Here is a 22,253-nt window from a genome sequence, read left to right on the forward strand (position 1 = left end):
TCTGATGAGCGGGACGAAAGGCGCTCCTCGCGCTGGGCGGTGTGAGGGTGTGCGACAAGGCCGGCGGCTTCCCTGGCGGCTGCACACGCAGAGCCTCCCCACGCCCCGTCCTTGGGGTCAGGAAAGCTCAGTCTTCCGTCCCAGGTCAAAAGGTGTCGATGGTGAAAGTCAGTGCTTTCATTCCTGTTGGAACAGGGTGCTTTGGGGCCACTCTTGGGGGTGCTGTGATGACCAGCAGTGATGGCTGTGAGGTTTCGGTCACTTGCTGACCACACCTGGGCGGGGCGCCAGGTTGCAGGCACCAGGATGGCAATGCTGAGGACAGGGGAGCAGCGTCCCCTCCCTCTTTCAGAAGAGGTGACTTGTCAGCCAGAAAGATCTTGATGCGGCTCTCGCACGCACAGAGGCAGCCTTCAGCAGGGCTAGAGCCCCCTCTGGGCTCCCCCTGCACCTTGGCCTCTGTCGCATTGACAGCTGAGCTCCCTGCAGGAAGGGGCCTGTGCCCTGTGAAGGGGTGGCTTACTGGAGGGGGTGGCACCCTGCAGACCCTGCAGTCAGCTCTCCTGGCTCCCTCGGGGCTCCCCTCGGAGTAATTCCCGCCCCCTCTGCAGGGTCAGGCGAGCTGCTGACTCCTAAGCAAAGGGCATCCTGTGTCTTTAATGACCCGGGCACATCCTAATCAGTCATCCATCGGTCATCTTCCTGTCCTTGAACGAAAGGAGGTGCAAACAGCTCCGGAAGCCACCCTTGCCCTGTGGGCCCGAGTGGGTGGTCGGGAGGCTGATTGCTCAGAAGGATCCCTGAGCGAAGGTGGTGGCTGGGATGCAGGCGAGGGCGGAGCGGCAGGGCCCACCCTTCCCAGAGCACGGGTGCTCGCAGACCCACAAGAGCCCTCCCTGTGCATCTGGGTCGTCTGCACAGAACAGGGCGCCCCAAAGGGCTGCAGGGTCCCCGTCTCCCCGTGAGAGTAGATGAGCCAACCTTGGGCTGTGGTCAGGCTGGTGCGGCCGATAGCTGCCTGCGCCTCAGTGGCCGCGCCCGAACCAGGCTGGCCTTTAAGGGATCAGTTCCAAAGCGCCCCTGCCCTGGGTCCCTGCTTGAGAGCCGCGGTGCGCTTCCTGCGGGCTCCCGGCTCCGCCCACACAGTGGGAAAGAAGGAAAAAGCAGGAAAAGCCAGGCTCATTTCAGGGAATTAGCCGGTGGGCAGGTGCCCTGTCCCCCTGGGGACCGACGCACGGGTGTGGGCGCACAGGGCGGGAGGGCGGCGCGGGGCGCGCTTCTGCGGCCGCGGGCCGGGGCGGGGCCCCCGAGTCACCGCCGCGCGCTGTCTCCCCAGCGAAGCGGTACTGCAAGGACGCCAGCCCCAGCAGCAGCAGCACCAGCACCTACGCGCCCAGCAGCAGCAGCAACCTGAGCTGCGGCGGCGGCAGCAGCGCCAGCAGCACGTGCAGCAAGAGCAGCTTCGACTACACGCACGACGCGGAGGCGGCGCACATGGCGGCCACGGCCATCCTCAACCTGTCCACGCGCTGCCGCGAGATGCCGCAGAACCTGTCCACCAAGCCGCAGGACCTGTGCGCCGCCAGGGTACGGGCGCGGCGCCCCCACCCCACCGCGCCTCCCGGCGCCCCGACCCCGAGGCCCCGCCGGGCGCGCCCTGCCGCCTCCTTCGCAGACGCCGGCGCGGGCCGCCGGCTCTGCTCCGAGGAAGTCAGACTGCGCGCGGCCCTGGGGACACGTTTTCCAGATCAGGCCTTCAGAGTCACCTGTGCACGTAGGCACCGCCCCTCCGCCTGTTAGGACCCACACCTCGCTCCCCTCCTGGCGATCCCGGGGGCAGCACGGAGGCTACGAACCTCGAGGGGCCTTGCGCCCCGGCCCCTCCTGAGAGGAGGGTGTGCAGCGCCGCGGGCGGGCTGGACCGCGCCCTCCAGCCCAGAGCTGGGGAACAAAGAAAGGGCAAAAATCCCGTTTCCCTGCGGGCTCCCAGCCAAGCAATTACAGTCAGCTTCCATTAGTTCACAGCACCACAGATGCGGACGGTGAGCAGGGCAAGGGCGGGTCCTCGTCGACCGGCTCCCGACAGGAGCGAAGCCGCTCGGCCCCGCCGTGCCGGAGCTGGCCAGGGACCCGGGCGCGAGCGCGTCCTGCCCGCGCCGGCGAGCGGGCGGCTCTCCTCTCCAGAACAAAGGGCCGCCCCATCGCCCAGCGCTGCTGGGCATGCTCCTGAGCACACCACACTGACCGTAGTTGTTAGAGATAGGTGTGGTTTGTGTGAATGGAGAAAGGTCAGTAATTTTATGTCTTGCAAATGCTTTCTTCTCTATTAATATTTTTATTCCTGGATTTTGGAGGAGTGTCAGGGGCATGCAATTTCCATGGTGATGCTGCTAAAATGCCAGGCTGCCATGGAGGAAATTCTGTGGCAAGGGGAAAAACAAAAGACAATAACCCCTTCGAGGTTTGTTTATTGTTGTTGTTTTCTCTTTATTAAATATAAACTAAGACCGAGGGAATTACAGTCAGACATGATGAAGGTTATATTAGTCTGAAAGCTGGAAACCAGAGGTGCACTTTGACAAGGAGTGTTCAGGCAGAATAATACACTGGGATTTACCCCGGTAAGAGCCCAGAGGCAGAGGTTGGTTCCAGGCACCTTCCCTCTGCTGTTACATCCTGAGGAAAGAGACGCCAGACGTCTGAGTAGGCAGCAGCCTTCACGCCAGCTCTGACATCAAATTGCTCAAGAGAGTTTGACTCTTTGGGGAAAATAATGGAGATTGTCGGGGGTATTTTTTCTTTCCTCTGTCCTCCATCTGCCCTTCCTTCTCTTCCCATTCCCTAGAGGAAGATTCTCAGGGATTCTTGATCTGTTTAAAGCATCAAAGAAAAGAAAAGAAAGCCCTCACCCTGTACCTCTTCGGCTTTTGTAAAGCTGGGTGACTAAATTGCAGGTTTGCTGACCCTTAGAGCAGGTCAGCTGCGATCACTGCTGTGGAAGCGTGTTGTACTGTGATGGCACATTTCCCTGCCTTAAAATAGAAAATCCTCTTCATCATATATAGTAAGGTTTTGCATTGGAAAGTAAGTTCTGTGTGGGGGGTTTTGTTTTGTTCACTACTATATTCCCAGAGCCTGTACCTGGTAGGACTCAATTTGATTCCCCCCACCAAAAAAAAAAAGAAGTAAATTACAGTTCCTCTCCTCCATCCCTCTAAATTCTTGTATTTTCTTCATCTCCAAGTCTAGGAGTATTAGCATCCGTGAAACTAAAGGAGAATTTTAAATCTGTGTACATTTTTACATATATATGTATAATTTGTACACGCATCCATTTCTGACCTCTTAAGAGGTCTTTGAACTGTGATAGAACTGAAACCAGGCACTTGTTTTTCTTCTGGTGAGGCTTATTTCTAAAAGCAGAGACATATTTGAAAAAAGATACAGATCTATGATAGTTAAGTGGGAGAGAGATGATGGGTTAGTGGATAAGCGGCAAGAGAGGTTGAGAGGTGGTCCATAGGTGAGCGGAAAGATGGACGTCAGCCAGTTTCACAGCCACGCGTGGAGAGCAGAATGGATGCGGGGACCACTTCTGCTCACCTGGGGAGCTTTTGCAAGTGAGACTGCCATGAGGAGTTTGCAGCTTGGATTCTGTCCTGGCGAAAGGGCTGTGGTCTGAGGGGAGATGCACACAGTCACCATGTCCTTCTGTCTCGCAGAACCCCGACATGGAGGTGGATGAGAACGGGACCCTGGACCTGAGCATGAACAAGCAGCGGCCACGGGAAGGCTGCTGCCCGATCCTGACGCCGCTGGAGCCCATGTCCCCCCAGCAGGCAGTGGTGAGCAGCCGGTGCTTCCAGCTGAGTGAGGGGGACTGCTGGGACCTGCCCGTGGACTACACCAAGATGAAGCCCCGCAGGATGGACGAGGATGAGGCCAAAGAAGTCACCGTACGTGCCCTTCGTGGACCCCACCCCCGCCCACCCAGCCCGCCCAGCGGGTGCCACTGAGGGAAAATGCCCTGGGGTGCACGCCTTAGCGAAAACAGCCTTTTCCCTTTAAATATGACTTTTAGCTGACTGGAGCTTAGAAGACTTTTTGGTTAACCCAGGAGAGGTTTGGGAGTAACATTGATGAGAGCGAAACAAACCAGTGACTCCTTTGAACGATGAATTTTATTTTCCAACAAGTGTGTTTTGTTGCAAACAATTTTTCTGAGAAAATGTGCGAACAGCTTACCAATTCATTTTTCTGGGTGATAAATTGATAGAATGCAGGGTTCTCCTTGCAGGTAAGGAATTATAAGGAGACTCTTAAATGCTGACATGTTTAATTCTGTGTTGTTAATTAGCTAGCTCCTTGAAGCTGGGGACAGGGAAGTGAAAGTCGCTCAGTCGTGTCCGACTCTTTGCAACCCCATGGACTGTAGCCCACCAGGCTCCTCTGTCCATGGAATTCTCCAGGTCAGAACACTGGAATGGGTAGTCATTTCCTTCTCCAGGGGATCTTCCCAACCCAGGGATCAAACCCAGGTCTCCCACATTGCAGGCAGATTCTTTACCATCTGAGCTACCAGGGAAGGACAGGGTCTGTTCTCCAAAACACCCAAAATATGCAAAAGAGTGACCTGCCGCTTAGAATAAATTATTTTTGTATAGTCACCCAAATCTTTGTTGACTACAACATTACCAAAACACCTATGTCAAGAACGTATTTTTGAAGTAGTTACAATTTTCAAATTCAAATCGTTAAAATAGTTACAATTTTCTTTAGGCTAAGAAAATAAATGAAAAAAGAATTGTTCTTTATTAGACTGACTTTTTCTCCAGTGTTCAATTCTGCAAATTATGACATCTCCTTTATTCCCTGAAAAATGAAAATTCTTTTCGAACACAATAGGGAGACCACCATCAAAGCCATAGCATCTTACAGAAACAGAGAGGTAGATAAAAAGGAAACATTAGCTATTTGCAGGAATTGTCAGGGAAGGTACCTGTTTATAAGGCCATTACATCTGAAGCCTATTATGTTTATTCTTAAAATTGATTTAAGTATCCAGGAGAATAGAATCTGAGTGGCAAGCTAAATTCCAAAGTACTTTTTCTTTCCTACAACGTTAAATCGTTACTACCAAATAAGGCATGGAAGTTGAATCTCCGAATTTATTTTAATTAAAATTAACCCCCCATAAAAAGACAGAGCTTTGCCATCGTCAAGTGTCACACAAGTGTTTCCTGCTCTCAGGAAACACGTTTGCTGAACATCACCACCTATAGGAATTTTTAGGTTACTGCAAGGGGCCCCTCTTAGCCAAAGAATGTTCTATTTAAAAAAAAAAAAATTTAATGCTGCCTTCGGAGAAGGCGATGGCACCCCACTCCAGTACTCTTGCCTAGAAAATCCCATGGACAGAGGAGCCTGGTGGGCTGCAGTCCATGGGGTTGCGAAGAGTCGGACACAACTGAGCGACTTCATTTTCACTTTTCACTTTCATGCATTGGAGAAGGACATAGCAGCCCACTCCAGTGTTCTTGCCTGGAGAATCCCAGGGACAGGGAGCCTGGTGGCTGCCGTCTATGGGGTCGCACAGAGTCGGACACGACTGGAGCGACTTAGCAGCAGCAGCAGCTACAGTGATTTAAACTCACAGCATCAGTCTGTGGGCGCTCCCTTGCCTTGGGACTTACAGCATGTAGAACACTTCCGGAGTGTAGAGCACTTAGTGGGGATTGCCAGACGCCCCAGGTGTCTGCATGGAAAGCTTGAGCTCTGCCTGGCGGTGCTGGATGCGGTGCCGCGGCCTTGAACCTGGTGAGCACGGCCCACTGAGCAGCTGGTCAGGCTGCCCGGCCGCTTCACTGTGCAGCTGCAGGAATCAGAATCTCCGCCCTGAACTAGGGGTTTAGAGCAAGTGGTGAGAAGCAAGTGCCGCGTAGACCAAAGATGCTCTTTGAACGAAACTGGGTTTGCATCCTCGCGACGAGAGCGTTGTGATTTTAAGGGTTAGGTTGGGACACGGAGGGCCGGGATGGGGGAACACAGCCTCCCGTCTGTGTCCAGGGTCTTCTGTGGCCCTGAAGCTGTGTTTCACCCGCAGCCAGAAGACTTGGACCCCTTCCAGGAGGCCCTCGAAGAAAGAAGGTACCCAGGGGAGGTGACCATCCCAAGCCCCAAGCCCAAGTACCCCCAGTGCAAGGAGAGCAAGAAAGACCTGATAACGTAAGCACTGCGCGCGGCGGGACGGTCGCTCCCCCGAGCCCCACCTCTGGCTCACGTCCTCCCGGGTCTGTATCTGCCTTGCCGTCTGAGCATGCGACACGCACAGCGCACAGAGGTGCCCAGGGGCCAGGCGGGTGGGCAACAGGCCAGCCGCGGAAGCTTGTTCTGAGCGATGCTCTGTGCTGTGGAGGCGCCATTTCCATGTGATCCTGTGCATTTGCAGCTTTTCTTCAGGCAGCTTAAACCCCGTGCAGACATTGCAGCTAAACTGGAAACAATGAAACTTTTTTCAAGTTTTTTTTTTTGGAACATGCTCACTACTTTGGCTGTTTTGTTTTTGTTTGGTGGCAGATGTCCAACACCGAGGTGTGATGGGAGTGGTCATGTGACTGGTAATTACGCCTCGCATAGAAGGTGTGCCTTCATTTTCCTCATGGTGGATTCTGTCTTCTCAATTTATTGTTTTCAGCTTACCTCAACAATGCTGTCCCAGTACAAACGTTGACTTCTGTGTCACCCCTTTAAGTGCTATATGTTGACCTTCAAAAGCATGCTAATCGACATTTCTATAAAGTCTTTTGTCTCAAAGCAAGCTACCTAAATTTGGAAAATGATTTACAGACATTGAGACCAAAGAGCCCAAATATTTGAATCTTAACTTTTCAAATGGTTTCTGCAAAGACATGCTTCCTTAAGTTTCTATGGAAACATGAATTAGTCCATTGCACCAACAAAATTCAATATACAGCACTTGCCCCATCGCTTTTCTGCATTCAACTTTTTGATTTCAGTTTTATGTTGTGTCTGTTGGGGACGTACGCTGGGCCTCAGGGCTTCTCACCGGACTCTTCTGGCCTGTCTTACAGTCTGTCGGGCTGCCCGCTGGCTGACAAAAGCATTCGAAGTATGCTGGCCACCAGCTCACAAGAACTCAAGTAAGATTTCACAAAAATACTTCTCTTTCTAAAATCTGTTCACTTAGTGGTAACAAAAGGGGTGTGTCGTTTGCCAAAACACATGTGTCTACCAAGCCACCTGTGCACACCACGCCTCAGCTCAGCACACGTGAGCGTTCGTGAGGATTTCGGTCAGCTGTGTGGGCAGTCCATCTGCCTTTTCCCTCTCGTTTACTCTAGCTGTTTCACACCACATCCTTTCCATCTTGAATTTTCTAAAGCATAGGCATTTTCTCTCCAGATATGCATGCACGTGGAAGGGGAGTTTTGCAGCGTTACTCAGACTTTAAGGAAGTGATTGTCATGTGAAAAGTCAGAAGCTGATTTTTTTTAAGTCAGTGCTTACTATGATCATTTTTAGAGTGGATATTTAAACAGGACGAAGGACCAAACCCCGCCATGATCCTAGCTAATTCCTTCAGTGTGCTGTGGTCATGGCCACATATGCTCATCAGGGCAGCGGTAACCCAGCTCAGGCTTCTCCAGCACACGCAGCGCAGCCGCCTCTCCCCTGCGCCTGGAACTGTCTCTGGGTTTTCAGCGCAGGTCTGGTCAGCCGCATCCACACCACCAGACTAAGGGCTCTCTTCTCTGTGTCTGTAGGTGTAAGTAGGTAGATGGACGTATTCACATTCAGCTCCTAGGCAGGGTGTGGAAGAAGTCAGGCCAAGCCCCAGCCCACGTATTAAGCCCTGCTGTCATCTAGTTGGAACGGACTTTCGAGTATCTGTCAGGAGAACAAGGGTGAGATGAGCTTTCCACAACCTGATGAGAACCAAGATTCTCCAGGCATCGTTTTTAATTACCTGGCCTTTTCTAAAAATCATCACGTCAAATTGCTTGGCTTCCATTTCGTTTGGAAAGGGCTTTCCTTCTGATGCAGAGAAGATTCTGCTTTCAGACCCCATTGGGCTCCCTCCCCCGGGACCCCCCCACGACAGAGCAGGGCATCGGTCCGGGGGCACAGGCTCTGTTTCACTACGTGTCGTTTCTTACAGGACCCCTGTCCAGGGCCCTAGCGCCATAGACCACCTGCTCATGTTCAGTGACCTCCTGAACTAGCCCTCCCACCACCAGACCCTGGAGTTCTCTTCGTGGCGTGTAAACACCGGGAGGGCGTCCTCTTGCTTGACGGCTGTGCGGTCTGTAGCCGTCCACGCAGTGCCTGGCGGACACGTAGTTTAGGACCTCAAACGGACAGCATTAGCAAGAACCACCCAGCCCGCTCTGTTAAGACCTCCTTTTCCGTGGCTTGAAACCATGCTCCCCTCACGATTGAAATGGGGTTAACCGTACTCGGACCTTGCCTAACACTGTAGCACACGGCGACTTCCGTCTGCCTCTCGCTGAGGAGGGTGTCTCCAGTCCCAGCAGGCCAGCTGTCAACGGGACAGCCTGGGGACAGCTTCCTGGGAGCGTGGCTTCTCCTTGGTGGCCTCCAGGTCGGAGACCTGAGCAGGCTTCCGGCGGTTCTGGCTCTCCTTGGTTTGCCTCCGCAGCCTTTGGGCTTAGATGGTCGTGTTGATCGGAAGCTCCAGGCAGACCGGCTTCTCCTCCGGGGTTGGCACCTCCTTCTTGCTCTGTCTCTCCTTGGAGGCCGGTGTGATGTCCACACCGTCAGCATCTTCAGAGGGGGTCCGCCCTTCACAGCGTCCTGTGCAGGGTGGATGTCCCTTGCCCCCTCCCTGGCCTTCCCGGAGGGGAGGTCACAGAGGCCTTTCCTGCTTCCAGCTGGTCTAAAAGCCTCCATCACTTGTAACTTGTCACTTGTCTTTGCAGCAAGTAAATCCCATTTCGACTGACCCTTTTTCTGGGAAATCCAAACTTGACAAGTTTTCTGAAATGCTCTGTTTCACCTCCATGTCTACTATAAATCTGATATTTAAACAACCATTTTTCACTTGATGAAAAGTCTTTCTCAGCTGAGGATACCTTGGATTATACTGTGGCTTTTTCTCGTTAATCTTTTAATGGATGACACCCCTCCTTCTCTGGCTTTTTCGTGCGGCCACAAAGGCTTTCCCTGCACAGAAGCAGAGGTTAATCCTTTTAGGATTTGCAGCTGCTTCCTCTAGAATAATTCGCGCACGTGCCCCTTTAATAGCTTATTCTTTCCATGTGCATTTTCAACAATCTGGTCAATTCTCACAGCAAAGCCTCTCATCTGGTTAAGAGTGTGTGAGTCAGTGGTCACCACCTCTTCATACAGACACCTTTGGGTCTCAATTGCGTCAAACTTTGTTCTCTCTTCTGAATCAGCTAAGAAACAGAAGCTTCTGAGAACGTTCCTCTTGTCACTTCTAACGTGGACTTTTGTTAGTTGGCTGTTAACAGAACATTCTTGATCTCAAACAGGCAACGAGTTTTGCCAGATGCACTCTGGGTCTTGGGTCACGCATCCTCTTGAACTTCCTGAGATGACACTTACCCAGAGCAGCGCACGTGGGATAGACTTAAGAAGCTGATCATTTTGCCGACTTGTGTACAGTATGTAAACTGAATGTGTATTAAAATGTAACGTGTCCATGAATATCATTCAGACTCTGCAGCTATTGCTTTCTCATCCCTGGTCCGTGGGCCATAGAGGGCAGGTCGGTGACCAGGCAGTGAGGCAGGTGATGGCACGCGCAAGGGGGCTCAGAGGCGGGATTCCCCAGCCCCCCAGGCCCAGGCTCACGGCCGAGCGTCCCCCCAGGCCCAGGCTCACGGCCGAGCGTCCCCCCACGCCGAGGCTCACGGCCGAGCGTCCCCCCAGGCCCAGGCTCACGGCCGAGCGTCCCCCCACGCCGAGGCTCACGGCCGAGCGTCCCCCCAGGCCCAGGCTCAAGGCCGAGCGTCCCCCCACGCCGAGGCTCACGGCCGAGCGTCCCCCCAGGCCCAGGCTCACGGCCGAGCGTCCCCCCACGCCGAGGCTCACGGCCGAGCGTCCCCCCACGCCGAGGCTCACGGCCGAGCGTCCCCCTAGGCCCAGGCTCACGGCCGAGCGTCCCCCCAGGCCCAGGCTCACGGCCGAGCGTCCCCCCAGGCCCAGGCTCACGGCCGAGCGTCCCCCCAGGCCCAGGCTCACGGCCGAGCGTCCCCCCAGGCCCAGGCTCATGGCTGAGCGTCCCCCCAGGCCCAGGCTCACGGCCGAGCGTCCCCCACACCGCCCCGCCCTCCATGAGAGGACCCCTGACTGTGACAGACCCCAGGCAAGGGGAAGAAACGGAATAAAATCATCCAAACAAATGTGATTTTTTTGGTGAGAACTCCGCCTAATGTCAGTCAGCTCTGATGCTCGAGGGGAGTTTCTTCCCTGAAACTTACCCTGGCTGAGGTCACCTGAGCGCAGCCACAGACATGACCTTGTAAATCACTTTGCATCATCCTCAGTGTCCGGTTTTGTTTTGTTTTAGAGAAACCACATCCTCCCCGTGGAAGTTCTTTTTCCTACTCCCCAACGCAAGATCAGTGCAGACACAGGCATGATGTGTGTTAGCCAGCTCTGTGACCAGTTTAAACTGGATCAAAGCTGATTCAAATCGATTATCTCTAGAAATGGGCCCCCAGACTGGCTCCCGTTCTCACTTGGAGTTGGAGGGACACATCAGACCCCCTGTTGCTTGTGGCTTTGTCTTCGAGACCCAGACCTCTGTGGTTTACACGGGTCCTGGCGGGAGAAGGAGCTGGCGACCTTGGCTCCCTGTCCTGCGGAGTCTGAACTTGGACTCTGTCCTGGGGGGTGGGGGTGAGCCTTCCCCTCGGCCTCGCCCTGTAGAACATTCTCCTGTGTTCTGTCCCAAAGCGCCTCCCCCAGGTATTTTCACCTTAGTCGCAGGAATTTTAATCATGTACATCAGATAACGTTGTTTCTTAAAACCTGGTTACATTTATTTAAATTGAAGAATTAGAATTCTGAACTTGAGCCAAGATACGACTTTTCTCTAAAGGTTACTTGTTTCTAGAGCTTTCGAGGGTTTCCTCATCAGCTGTGGGCATTGTGCTGGTGTTGGGAAGTTACTCGCTGGGACCAAGTCGAGCCTCGGCCCCTAGCTGCTGCTGTCCCGGGCACAGGAAGCTCACCCACCGTCACCGCAGGCCCAGTTCTGAGGGCCGGCCCTCATTTTTAGCATCTTCCCCCACCCCCATGTTCCCAGCAGTATTTCCAGGGAACTTTGTGAATCATTCCTGCTGTGGACTCGAACCATGGCCTGCACACCGGGTGTGTGTCTGTGTGGAGGGAGGCACCGGAGCCCCTGGACAGTTAGCCCCCCTCAGCAGGAATCGTCCTGAGGCTTCAGCTCTCCCATTGGGGGGACAGGGAGCACCCCTCGGACACCCTTCTTTCAGTTAGAAAATCATTTTATTCTACAATAGCGGGGCCACCTGAGTGCCCCAGTGTATGCGTGAGGGTCTGTACGGAGCTGGCCTCAGGCCCCTGGGGTCACATCAGACCACAGACAAGACCCACCAGGACCCCATGAGCCCAGTGCACCCTGAGATTTGCAGGGCTCCCTGCCCACAGCACTACCATGGATGGTGGAACAGGCCCCTCGTGAGGGTGGGGAGGTTTGCACCCTGTGAGAAGGGGGAGACATGGACCCACCTTGCAGATGTGGAAACTGAGGCTGGGTGGTTGGCGTCTCAGTCAGGAAGTGGCCCGATTGCCTTTTTACAATTAGTAACCCTGTACTCGGTCTGGCTTTGGGTGAAGAATTAAAGGTTTGTGCTTAAGTGCGTGGACATACAAGTTCTAACTTTTGTCTTTCTTCTGAAGGTTGCAGCTTTAGAGCTCATGCAGTTTTCTCATGACCCACAAGCGGGACTAAATGCAGGTCCGGCCCATGAGGCCACGCTCCCAGGTGGGAAACCATTCCCGGGGTCTTCTGTCACCCCTGGAGGAATCTCCCCACCGTCTATGTCCCTGCGTGTAGAAGGGTGATAAAGTGTGCGGCGGCATTCGTCTAAAAATATCCCAAGAAATGCAGCTTGTTGCAGGTGCATTTTGTCTTTACCATAAGGAGGGCCAACTTAAAGTGTCTCACATGGGAAATTGAGGGGAGCATGGTGTAGGGAAGCTTCTAGTAAGGATGCCTCAGGATGACTCCAGTTACACACAGACATACACACACTCACAAGTGAACACACACTCGTACTAATAGAGCTCAGCTGAGGGTCCCGGAGGAAGGCCGGGGCTGCTCTCTCTGTTTCCTGAGCAGACTGCCCCGGCCACAGTCATCCCCGCAGGGCCCGCCCCGGGACGCTGGCCCCGCGGACGGGCGTCACGGGGCTGTTTGCGCTTACGGCCGGAGCTGACAGGAGCCTGCATCCTGTTCCTTCTCTCTCTGATGGCTGCTGTTAGGCCCAGGTTACTAAGGGAGAGGCCCAGTGGTTGGGTTTGGATTATGTTTTAATCACCAATGGCAAGCCACTCCAGTACTCTTGCCTAGAAAAGCCCATGGAGGGAGGAGCCTGATGGGCTGCAGTCCATGGGGTCGCTGGGGGTCGGACACGACTGAGCGACTTCACTTTCACTTTTCACTTTCACACATTGGAGAAGGAAATGGCAACCCACTCCAGTGTTCTTGCCTGGAGAATCCCAGGGACGGGGGAGCCTGGTGGGCTTCCATCTGTGGGGTCACACAGAGTCGTACACGACTGAAGTGACTTAGCAGCAGCAGCAGCAACCATGCTCACGCACAAGTCAACCAAGAACAAGGTGAAGCAAAGAAAGAAAGGTGTTGATGTTTCCTCTCCTTTATGAAGAGGTCTGCGCTTCTAGAAGCACCTGGAGTCTCTCTGGCAGGGTCTGAGGTGCAGTCTAGGTGTGTGTGTGTCTGTTCTCCACCATCTGCCAGGTCTGGGGGCAGGCTATGTGGAAGGCTGCAGCGTGAAAAACCAGACTTAGGTCATCAAAGGAAGCTCAGAGGTAGCAACAGACTCTGTGAAAACAAAGCACTGAGCGCCGCCTGTCCCGTCAGAGGCGTCAAGCCCTTGTCTGTGAAATGGACGCGTCTGGCACCTGGCTCACTGTAAATGCTCAGTGATTGTTGTCATCACCGTGGCAGCACACGCTCGTCCCACAGTTCAGGGTAAACTGCTGGGTTTTCTGACAACATTAAGCAGAATGCAGAGGGAAAATGTAAGCACTAATTTAATGTTTCTCAAATGACTTTGTGACCTCCTTGGAATAAGGAGAAGTTCAATTCACTCTGAACTCTTCTGAGCCTCCAGCTTTGGAGAGCTTTATAGCAGGTCCTTTGATTTCAAAAGAAAACTAAGGAGAGGAAAGACACTGCAGCAGTTACACCTGTTAGAACCCCTGCAGTTAGGCTTACTGCAGATGGGGGTGCCCAAGGGCTCGGGTCTCCCTCCCATGTTCCTCTGTGTGTGTGTGCCTGTGTATGGGTGCTGTGAGCGTGTGCATACACACGTGTATGCAGAGCATGTGTGTATTGTGTGTGCATGCTGTTCGTGTACACATGTGTGTGCAAGCATGTGTGTGCCTGTGAGTGTGAACACATGCACATGTGTATGTGTGAGCATGTGTGTGCATGTATGTATGTGTATGTGTGTGAGCGTGTGAATGCATGTGTGCCTGTGCGTGTGGGGTGTGTGTGCATGAGCATGTGTGTGTCTGTGCATGTGTGGACATGTGTATGTGTGAGCAGGTGTATGCATGTGTGCCTGTGCGTGTGTGTACATGTGTGTGTGATCATGTATGCATCTGTGCAAGTGTGTGTGAGCATGTGTATGCATGTGTGCATCTGTGTGGGGGTGTGTGTGCATGTGTGCCTGTGTGGGTGTGCATGGGTGTGTGTGTGTGTGCGTGAGCATGTGTGCATCTGTGTGAGGGTGTGTGTGAGCATGTGTGCCTGTGCGTGTGTGTACATGTGTGTGTGATCATGTGTGCATCTGTGTGAGTGTATGATCATGTGAATGCATGTGTGACTGTGCGTGGTTGTGTGTGTGCATGTGTGCACCTGTGTGCATGAACGTGTGTGTCTGCAGGTGTGTGTGTGTGTGAGCATGTGTACCTTTGTGTGTGCATGTGTGTACGTGAGCATGTGTGCATCTGTGTGAGTGTGTGATCATGTGTATGCATGTGTGCCTGTGCATGTGTGGGTGTGTGCATGTGTATACGTGTGTTCGTGAGCATGTGTGCATCTGTGTGGGGGTGTGTGTGAGCATGTGTGCCTGTGTGTGCATGGGTGTGTGTGTGCACGGGTGTGTGTGTGTGTGCACAAGCATGTGTGCATTTCTGCGGGGATGGGTGTGCGCATGTGTGTGCGTGTATGGGTGCAAGCATGTGTGCCCATGTGCCTGTGCGTGTGTGCTGTGCACGGGCGCATCTGCACTTCCGATCGTTGGTGTCATCATGTCCTCCTGCTGCCCAGAGGCATGGTTTCTGCGCTCTGTGCTCACATCCCCTAGGTGTAAAGGGATGTTGTACAAAGTCCCTGAGCTTTGAGGTGGAAGCGAAAACCGGGAGAGGGCATTTTCTGGAAAACCATAAACCAAGCTGGTTCACTCTTTCATTTTAAAACCTTGTAACCCACATCCAGAGACAAGACCCCCTCTCTGCCCTTAAGGTGCCCAGGCCTGTGTTCATAGCCACCCAGGCAAGTACAGGGAGTCCTGGTAGATGGAATGGGGGCCCGGTGGGAAAGCCTCCTGGCAGACAGGGGCCTGGAGGAGGCCTGGGGTGGTGGGGGGCACCGCGGGGCTGAGGGTCTGGGCAGGGCTGAGGGTCTGAGGGCCCGGACAGGGGGACTGGAACCCCGGGCCCCGCGGTTCCCGGGGGGTGGGATACAGAGTGGAGCCAGCCATCCAGGCTACCCTCCTGGGTGCCGAATGGATGCCCCTCAGTGGGCCCTGGCCCAGCTGGCAGTCGTGGGCTCCATCCGGGGCCACACTTGAATCAAGGCCCATCGCAGACAGTCGTCAGGAGCCCGGCCCCTGGCCTCCCAGGCACCTTCTCCGTCACAATCATGGATTTGCTGGACAAGCCACGAGGCTGCCCAGAAAATCTGGTCTTGTCAGCCCTGAGAAATTGAATCTTTAGGCTGTTTCTTGGTGCTTCATCATCCATTTTCATTGAAACTAAATGACACGTGATTAATGAGGCCAGATCCCCAACCCCCTCTGTGCTCAGCCACACAGTAATTAAAGTCTGTGTGGAAGCTCTGTAGGTCTGAACGGGTTTCATCAGGCCCCTGGTCCAGGGCTCTCATTGAGCAGACCCTCACCACCCGCCCCCCACTGGGAGACGCAGCGTCCTCTTCTGTCACAGCGAGGGCGGGTCCATGGCGCCCGCATCTCCTTTCACCTTCAGCTGGCCGTGCGTGCTGTCTTCCAAGAGGCCAAACCAGCCTCTTCTGCTGCCTGGATGGCCCTCTCAACTGGCTGTCCAGAGACCAGCTGGCAGTGACCACTGAGCCTGACCCGAGAAATAGGAGCCCTGAGGGACAGATCCCCCTCCTGGGGAGGGGGCTGCGTTTCTAACGCAAAGCTGGCCTTGAGCTTTTTATGTTTTTTATTATGACACACTTGGGGAAGATTTAAGTCCGGAAAAAGGCCGTGAGGAAGGCCTTTCTCAAGACATATTTCTGAACATTCCTTTCCTCCATTTTGAAATGGTAACATTTTAACACGACATTAGACAGTACTGAATGATGTTAATTATTTCTAAATAAATAGAACACAATTTGTAATCTAAGCTAAGCTAAAATAACCCACACTGTACAATCTATTTAAAAATTACTCCTTGAATACATTTAATTTTTAACTGCAAGATTAATGTTCTCTGTAAAATTAAGAATATAAAACATACAGCATATTTGGTGCGTGTGAACAAAAGGAAAAAAATGACTTTCCTTACAGTGTCAAAGACTGCAGCTTTTAAAGACGCATTTAAACCCACTGCATGTCAGTGCACGAACACACACATGCGTGAAAACAGGTATGTTGTCTGTGTCATTAGGCCAGGGTTCAAGGCCAGACACATGGCCCTTCATAAAGCGTGTTGGACTGCCTGAGTCTTCCTCGTGCATTACATCTGGTTAAACTTGGCCTCTCCTAACTATTGGGAAGCTAGTCCCATTTTCATCTCACCCTGGGCTCCTCCGGGTCGACTCTGAACAACGACCTTCCTTCCCGCTCAGCGGCTGGCCTTCCCTGGCCCCCAGCTGCCGGAGAAGCTGCTTCTGTGCAGGAAAGGAAGGTCTGACCAGGGAGGACTAGGCTGCATTGGCCTTTCACTGTGAATTTTGAGGTTTTATTCCAGTAAACACTTCACTAATTTATAGTTCCCCAGAGCAGAATGAGCGAAATTGGAAATAAAGTAGATGTTCCCTCTGGGAAATCATCGACAAGGATTTTGGAGGGCATTTTTCCTGGCAATTTCAGGGGAGAGGACCATTCTCTTCAGGTTTCTTTCTTGATTGGAAAGACCGACTCTCAGGGGGCGAAGGGGGCACTTGCGGGCCGGGGGGCAGTGAGCAGAGATGCCCAGGAGCAGACTCACCTGCGCGCTGGCCCGGAACGTGGCCCTCACCTTCCAGGAACTACAGTTCAAGGAGAATCTCGTCCCTTCCGGGCTAGTCTCTCTTTTCTGCACTTTGACACAGAGAGACAAGTCCCAGGTACCCATGGGTCTCGCTTAGTCATCTCCGGGTAGTTCAGGTGCTTAGGCCTGTTGTCTGCCCACAGTAAGAGGTGGAGACACCCTGCTGCCTTCCCAGGGGGTTCAAGAATACTGTGATAGCAGAGAAGCATGAGGACTGCCTCTCTAACCGACCTTTCCAAGAAAAAATAAACATTAAGTGCAAATACTTTCTGATCATCAAAACGAAGGTGTGATTTGGCTTTATGATGTGAGTTTCTACAAGAGTGTCCAACAGAACTTTCTGGGGCTGTGAAAATGTCCAGTCTGGCAACCACGGCCACGCGTGGCTCCTGAGAAGGTGGTGAGGCTGAGGGCCTGCATTTCTGGTGGTATTGTGCGTTACTGATCCAGATTTAATAGCCACACGCTCAAGCGGACAGTGCCGCGTGGAACCTTGGACCTCGCTGACCTGCTCTTTGTGACAGCCGCCTCTTTGCTTGGCTGCTTCGGCCTCACTCTGCGAGGGGAGGGTCTCCCCTAGGTGCAGCATGTGGGCTTCATTGCCCCTGGGCCTGGACCCCCGACCAGGGATCGGACCTGAGTCCCCCCACTAGAAGGCAAATTCTTAACCAATGCACCACCAGGGGAGTCCCAGTACTGTTCTTTGTATATAGTTTTACTGTATTTTAATACACATTCAGGAATATTTTATTCCTGCAACAAAAAAGTTTACAAGTTTTTAATCATCTGTGTCCTAAACATTTTTGTGGTATTATTAAGACCCTGACAAATAGGTTAGTCCTTTTATATTTACATTCTGTCCTCGTTTTAACTTCATGCCATTTAGACAGATTAAAAAATATTATACAAGTTTCACAGTGTTTTTCAGAATAGAATATTTGCATGTAGCACCAAAACCTCCTTGTTTTGGACCAGTCAGGCAGCACTGGATACAAGGTAGTGGAAAGCCTCTGTTATTTTTAAAATATATTCAACTTTCTTACTTTCAAACTTGTACAGAATTTCAAATCTGGTTAAGCAGGTGTCATCAAAGAGCGCCTGAGGCCGCTTCTGTGGGACTGGATAAGCCTGGCTGACCATTCACATATACATTATTAATACCCAGGGCGAGGAAGTGGTCAGAAGCCTGCTCTGTTCGTGGCTGGAATCTTCCTCTTGCAAGCTTGCTTACTTATCCCTCTAATTAGCCTACCTGTCAGGAGAGCCACTCCACGGAGGGGACCTTCAGCCCCGCCCCATCCCAATTATCCTTGGCGTCTGGATCCTGAAGATTCCACCACAAAGCACAGGGCAGAGTCTGGGACTCAAGACAATAACTTGTTTTTGCTCGTTTTCAACCCCAGGGCCGCGGAGAGCAGCTCCGTCTTGGCGCCCACGCTCAGGGGCGTGTGGCCGCGCGGCCCCTGCCCTGTGAACCCTGCCCTGCCATGGGAACATCGGCTTCGCGGCCCATCCTGTGGGCAGGGGCTTTGGTGCTGTCTTATCCCTTCCTTCGGTTGAGGTGAACTGTACTGGGGTGTGCAATCGCCCACCACAGGCACGTGTGAGTGGATCTTAGCTGAGAGGGGGCACCGTGTGCTCTTAACAAGACCAGGGAATTTTAAAATGACTTTTAGGGAGCAAGGCTACTATAAGCTCAAAAAGTTGAGAAAGTAGGGGAAGAAAAACTACGTATAATATCATCTCTCTACTAAATACGAGTTAGCTTTTTGATTAATCACATCTATTGAGGACCTTGAAGGCTGCTTCCACAGGTACCATGCAGGTTCAGTTCAGCTCAGTCGCTCAGTCGTGTCCGACTCTGCGCGACCCCATGAACCACAGCACGCCAGGCCTCCCTGTCCATCACCAACTCCCGGAGTTCACTCAAACTCATGTCCACAGAGTCGGTGATGCCATCCAGCCATCTCATTCTCTTGTCGTCCCCGTCTCCTCCTGCCCCCAATCCCCCCCAGCATCAGAGTCTTATCCAGTGAGTCAACTCGTCGCATGAGGTGGCCAAAGTATTGGAGTTTCAGCTTTAGCATCAGTCCTTCCAATGAACACTCAGGATTGATCTCCTTTAGAATGGACTGGTTGGATCTCCTTGCAGTCCAAGGAACTCTTAAGAGTCTTCTCCAACACCACAGTTCAAAAGAATCAATTCTTCGGCACTCAGCTTTCTTCGCAGTCCAACCTGGAGTCTTTAAAAGGTGCATCATATTCCTGGGGGTGGGGGTGGTGATTCTGTAGCTTCCTTCCTGACATAGAACAATGGCCGACCACAGACACCCAGCCCAGGAACGCGGGTGGCTGGCAGGTCAAGGCCCACCCGCCCTTGTCGCCAGCAGCGGATGGTTAGGACGACGAGTGGATCGCAGATGGAGTGGCGCCCTAGGAAGCCGGGTGATGAGCTCCGTGCATATGCATCTCAGTTTATAGACCCTCCAGCTCCTATAGTCAAGCCTTACACACGGACGACAGGCCAAGTGTGTGTGCTATTCCCTGGATTTGCATGTAAAACCCTGTGTGGACTCTGGGGGCCAGGGAGGGGCAGCCGGGGGAAGGTTCTGAAACATGAAGCAGCACATCAGGGCTCAGACCCCATCAGGCCTCCAGGACTTAGAGCTCCAGCCCCAGGAGGTGGGTGTCAGCGCAGCGGGGGCGCCACCTGAATCTTCCACCCGTCACACCGGCCCCACATGGAGGATGGCTTGAAGGTTGGCAAGGGTGGGGTGGAGGCCTGTGGGGAGGCCTTGGTGACCGCCAGCGTTGGAGGTGATCCCAAAGACGAGGTCAGGAGCAAAGCAGGCACCAAGAGCGGTCAGTCTCTGGGGGTCCTGCCCGAGGAACGTGATGTGAGTGGGTGGGCACCTCCCAAAGGTGCCCCCACCACCTGCATCCCCCAAGAGCAGGAGGAGCCTGGGGGAGACTTGGAGCTGGTGAGGGTGCACCTGCAGAGACTGACTGTCCCAGGCGATCAGGAGAGGGCCCTGTGAGCACGAGAGGCATTCAGGGGAGCCGGGGGCTGGAAACCTGGTCATCGGCATACATGTGGCGGCTAAAGCTCCTGAACTAGAAGAGAGTCACCAGGAGTGCCGCTGATGGAGGAAGCCAGGACTGCGGCTGAGCCCCGGGGGTCACCTTCTGTTCAACTCCCCTGGACGAGCCCAGGGCCACCCCATCACTTCCTGGAAATGGACATTGTTCCAGAGCTTCCACGTCCCGCCACAAACAGGTTCCCTCCGTGGCCAGCCGGCCCTGAGCTCAGCAGCCCCCGGGTCCCCTTAGGACCGGACAACACAGGGGTCTCCCGCTCAGCGACATGGCAGCCAGACACGCCACGGGCTGCCTTGCGAGGATGCGGTGTCCAGATGCGACTGAGGACGCAGTTCCCCTCTCACGCCATCAGAGTGACAGGACGGCTCCCGAGCCAGCGGCTTCACGGCCCGCTTTCCCCGGAGGCTCGCTCTCCCTGCCGAGGCTGAGCCGACAAACCGGCGGGGGATGGGAAAGTATGAGGACGCGGGTCCTCCACTGGAGGCATCCCACCTGCCATCTGATCATCTAGCAGAGCCGCTCCCGCGTGCTGCCCTGAGGACGGCGGGCTCCGCTAGGCCGGACACCCCGGCTCTGTCCAGCAGCGGGGAGGGCAGTGCCGCTCAGCGGTCTGTGCTGGGAGAAGAACCACCTCGGCTTCAGCTCAAGCATACATTTACAGACTTTTTCACCTTAGGATTCCCTGGTAACAGGAGACCCAGGTTCAACCCCTGGGTCGGGAAGATCCCCTGGAGAAGGGCATGGCAGCCCACCCTAGTATTCTTGCCTGGAGAATCCCACGGGCAGAGGAGTCTGGGGCAAAGAGTTGGAAAGGACTGAGAGACTAACACTTTCACTTTTGTTTTTCACCTTGAGTACTAACGCTGGGTTACGAGACCCTGAGACGCACGTGTCTCTTGGCTCTGCAGGGAACTGCCTACCGTGTGCATCGTCCAAGGTGCAAAAGCTTTCTGGCGCTCTCCCTCACGTGGCCCTCTGCCAAGCCCTGGAGCTGACCTTCCCTGACCCTTCTCTCCAACCAATCCCAGACTGTCTCCAGGAGCCCAGCCTCGGAGCTGGTGTGCCCTTCGCAGAGCTGGCTGACCCCTCACCTGGGCTGGGATCCCCCGCGAGCTCGGCACCCCGGCTTCTTTCTGCAGCAGCTGTGTTCTGTCTCACACACGGTCTGCATGGCCGTGTGGTCACCTGCACCCAGCCCAGGACAGGGACTTCTGAGGGCCCCTCTTGGGGCTTCAGCATCCGTCTGGTCCTCAACAGCACTTTGCACTGTGTGTGGGGTGCTGGCTGTTTGAGTAAACAAGCTAATGAATGAATCGGAATAATTTGATTTGTGCAATGTAGTCTTATAAGGAGCCTGAGATCCTACAGGGGGACGCATTGGGGTCAGGCTGGCCAGGGGACCCTGGGCACAGGTGGGCACGTGTCTGAGCCCCAGGTCTCCCCTGGGAAGGGAGGGGATTCCACCAGATGATCCGGAAAGTTCCAGTCAATTTGTAAACGCTGATGCCCTGGGTGGGAAGGAGACAGTGGTAGGGGGTGTGCTCTACAAGGTCAGCCTGGGACAGGGGACAGAGCTGCACGTGGAGGGCCTTGGTGACAGCCACATGGATCCCTGGTGGCTCGCGCACGACCTGGCTCTAGCCCCGCTCTGCTGAGTGGAGTGCGACGTCTCCTGCACCCGGACCGTGATTTTCCGAGTGAAAAGCAAAGGGGTGGGAAGCTGGAGCCGAAGCGGCATCACCATCCAGCAGGAAGTCGAGCAGCCGGTTCGCTGTGCCCAGCACCCAAACAGACAGGCAGCTTGCCCTGCAGACTGAGGAGACGAGCCCCAGGCCCCCCAGGGCTCCCACAAGTCACGGAGCTGGGCAGTCTGAGCTCGACTCTGAAAAGATGACCAGGAAACCCCTCTCCCCCAAATGTAGCCCATTTATTCTGCAGCAAGGAGGAGCGCACACCCCCGTGCAGGCAGGGACCCAGAGGCTTGTGGGAGGAATGCTTGCATCTTTCCCCTGCTTCCTGCCCCGTGTTTAAAACTCACCGAAGGAAAGGAAAGTGACCTCGGCCTGTTTCCAAGACCTGGGCTGTCTGTGGAAGCAGTGAGAGGCTTGTCCTCTCCCCGAGGGACTCGGGGTGCCGCCGTGGGTCCCCCCGTCCGCGTCCTCCCTCGAGTCGTGGCTCCTGCCTTCCTGAACGCCGTGGACCCCGCCGGCCCCTGCTGCCTCTGTCCACCCCCCAGACATGTTACACTGGGGGCGTCAGTCCCTTCCGCGCTTTCAGGTCGCACGTTTTTAGGCCACGCAGCTTTCCCGCCTTCTCTTCTGCAGGGTGTTTGTCTCTCGAGGAAGCGGGTAACTGTTCGTTGGTTCTCCGTTTGGTCGCTCGGGTCTCCGTTTGGTCGCTCGGTTCTCCGTTGAACGTGTGGTGTG

The 22,253-nt window shown here is 54.2% G+C and overlaps 1 protein-coding gene across 6 annotated transcripts in view; it reads left to right on the plus strand.

Annotated features, from left to right (window-relative positions):
* MYT1L (myelin transcription factor 1 like) overlaps nucleotides 1-22,253 on the plus strand; it is a 136,160-nt gene that overhangs the window by 60,601 nt on the left and 53,306 nt on the right. For 4 of the 6 annotated variants that reach the window (XM_088837766.1, XM_055427968.2, XM_088837764.1 and 1 more), the window contains exons 10-13: nucleotides 1,337-1,587; nucleotides 3,723-3,956; nucleotides 6,104-6,225; nucleotides 7,092-7,160. In XM_088837766.1, coding sequence (XP_088693892.1) covers nucleotides 1,337-1,587; nucleotides 3,723-3,956; nucleotides 6,104-6,225; nucleotides 7,092-7,160 — 676 coding nt within the window. Of the gene's footprint in view, nucleotides 1-1,336; nucleotides 1,588-3,722; nucleotides 3,957-6,103; nucleotides 6,226-6,576; nucleotides 6,640-7,091; nucleotides 7,161-22,253 lie in introns of all 6 variants that reach the window. The other 2 variants (XM_088837762.1, XM_088837763.1) reach the window with 1 other exon arrangement.

This window comes from Moschus berezovskii, chromosome 7 (genome assembly GCF_049115385.1).
Source record: "Moschus berezovskii isolate FMDL1 chromosome 7, NW_MosBer_1.0, whole genome shotgun sequence".
In the NCBI taxonomy this organism is placed as follows: domain Eukaryota; kingdom Metazoa; phylum Chordata; class Mammalia; order Artiodactyla; family Moschidae; genus Moschus; species Moschus berezovskii.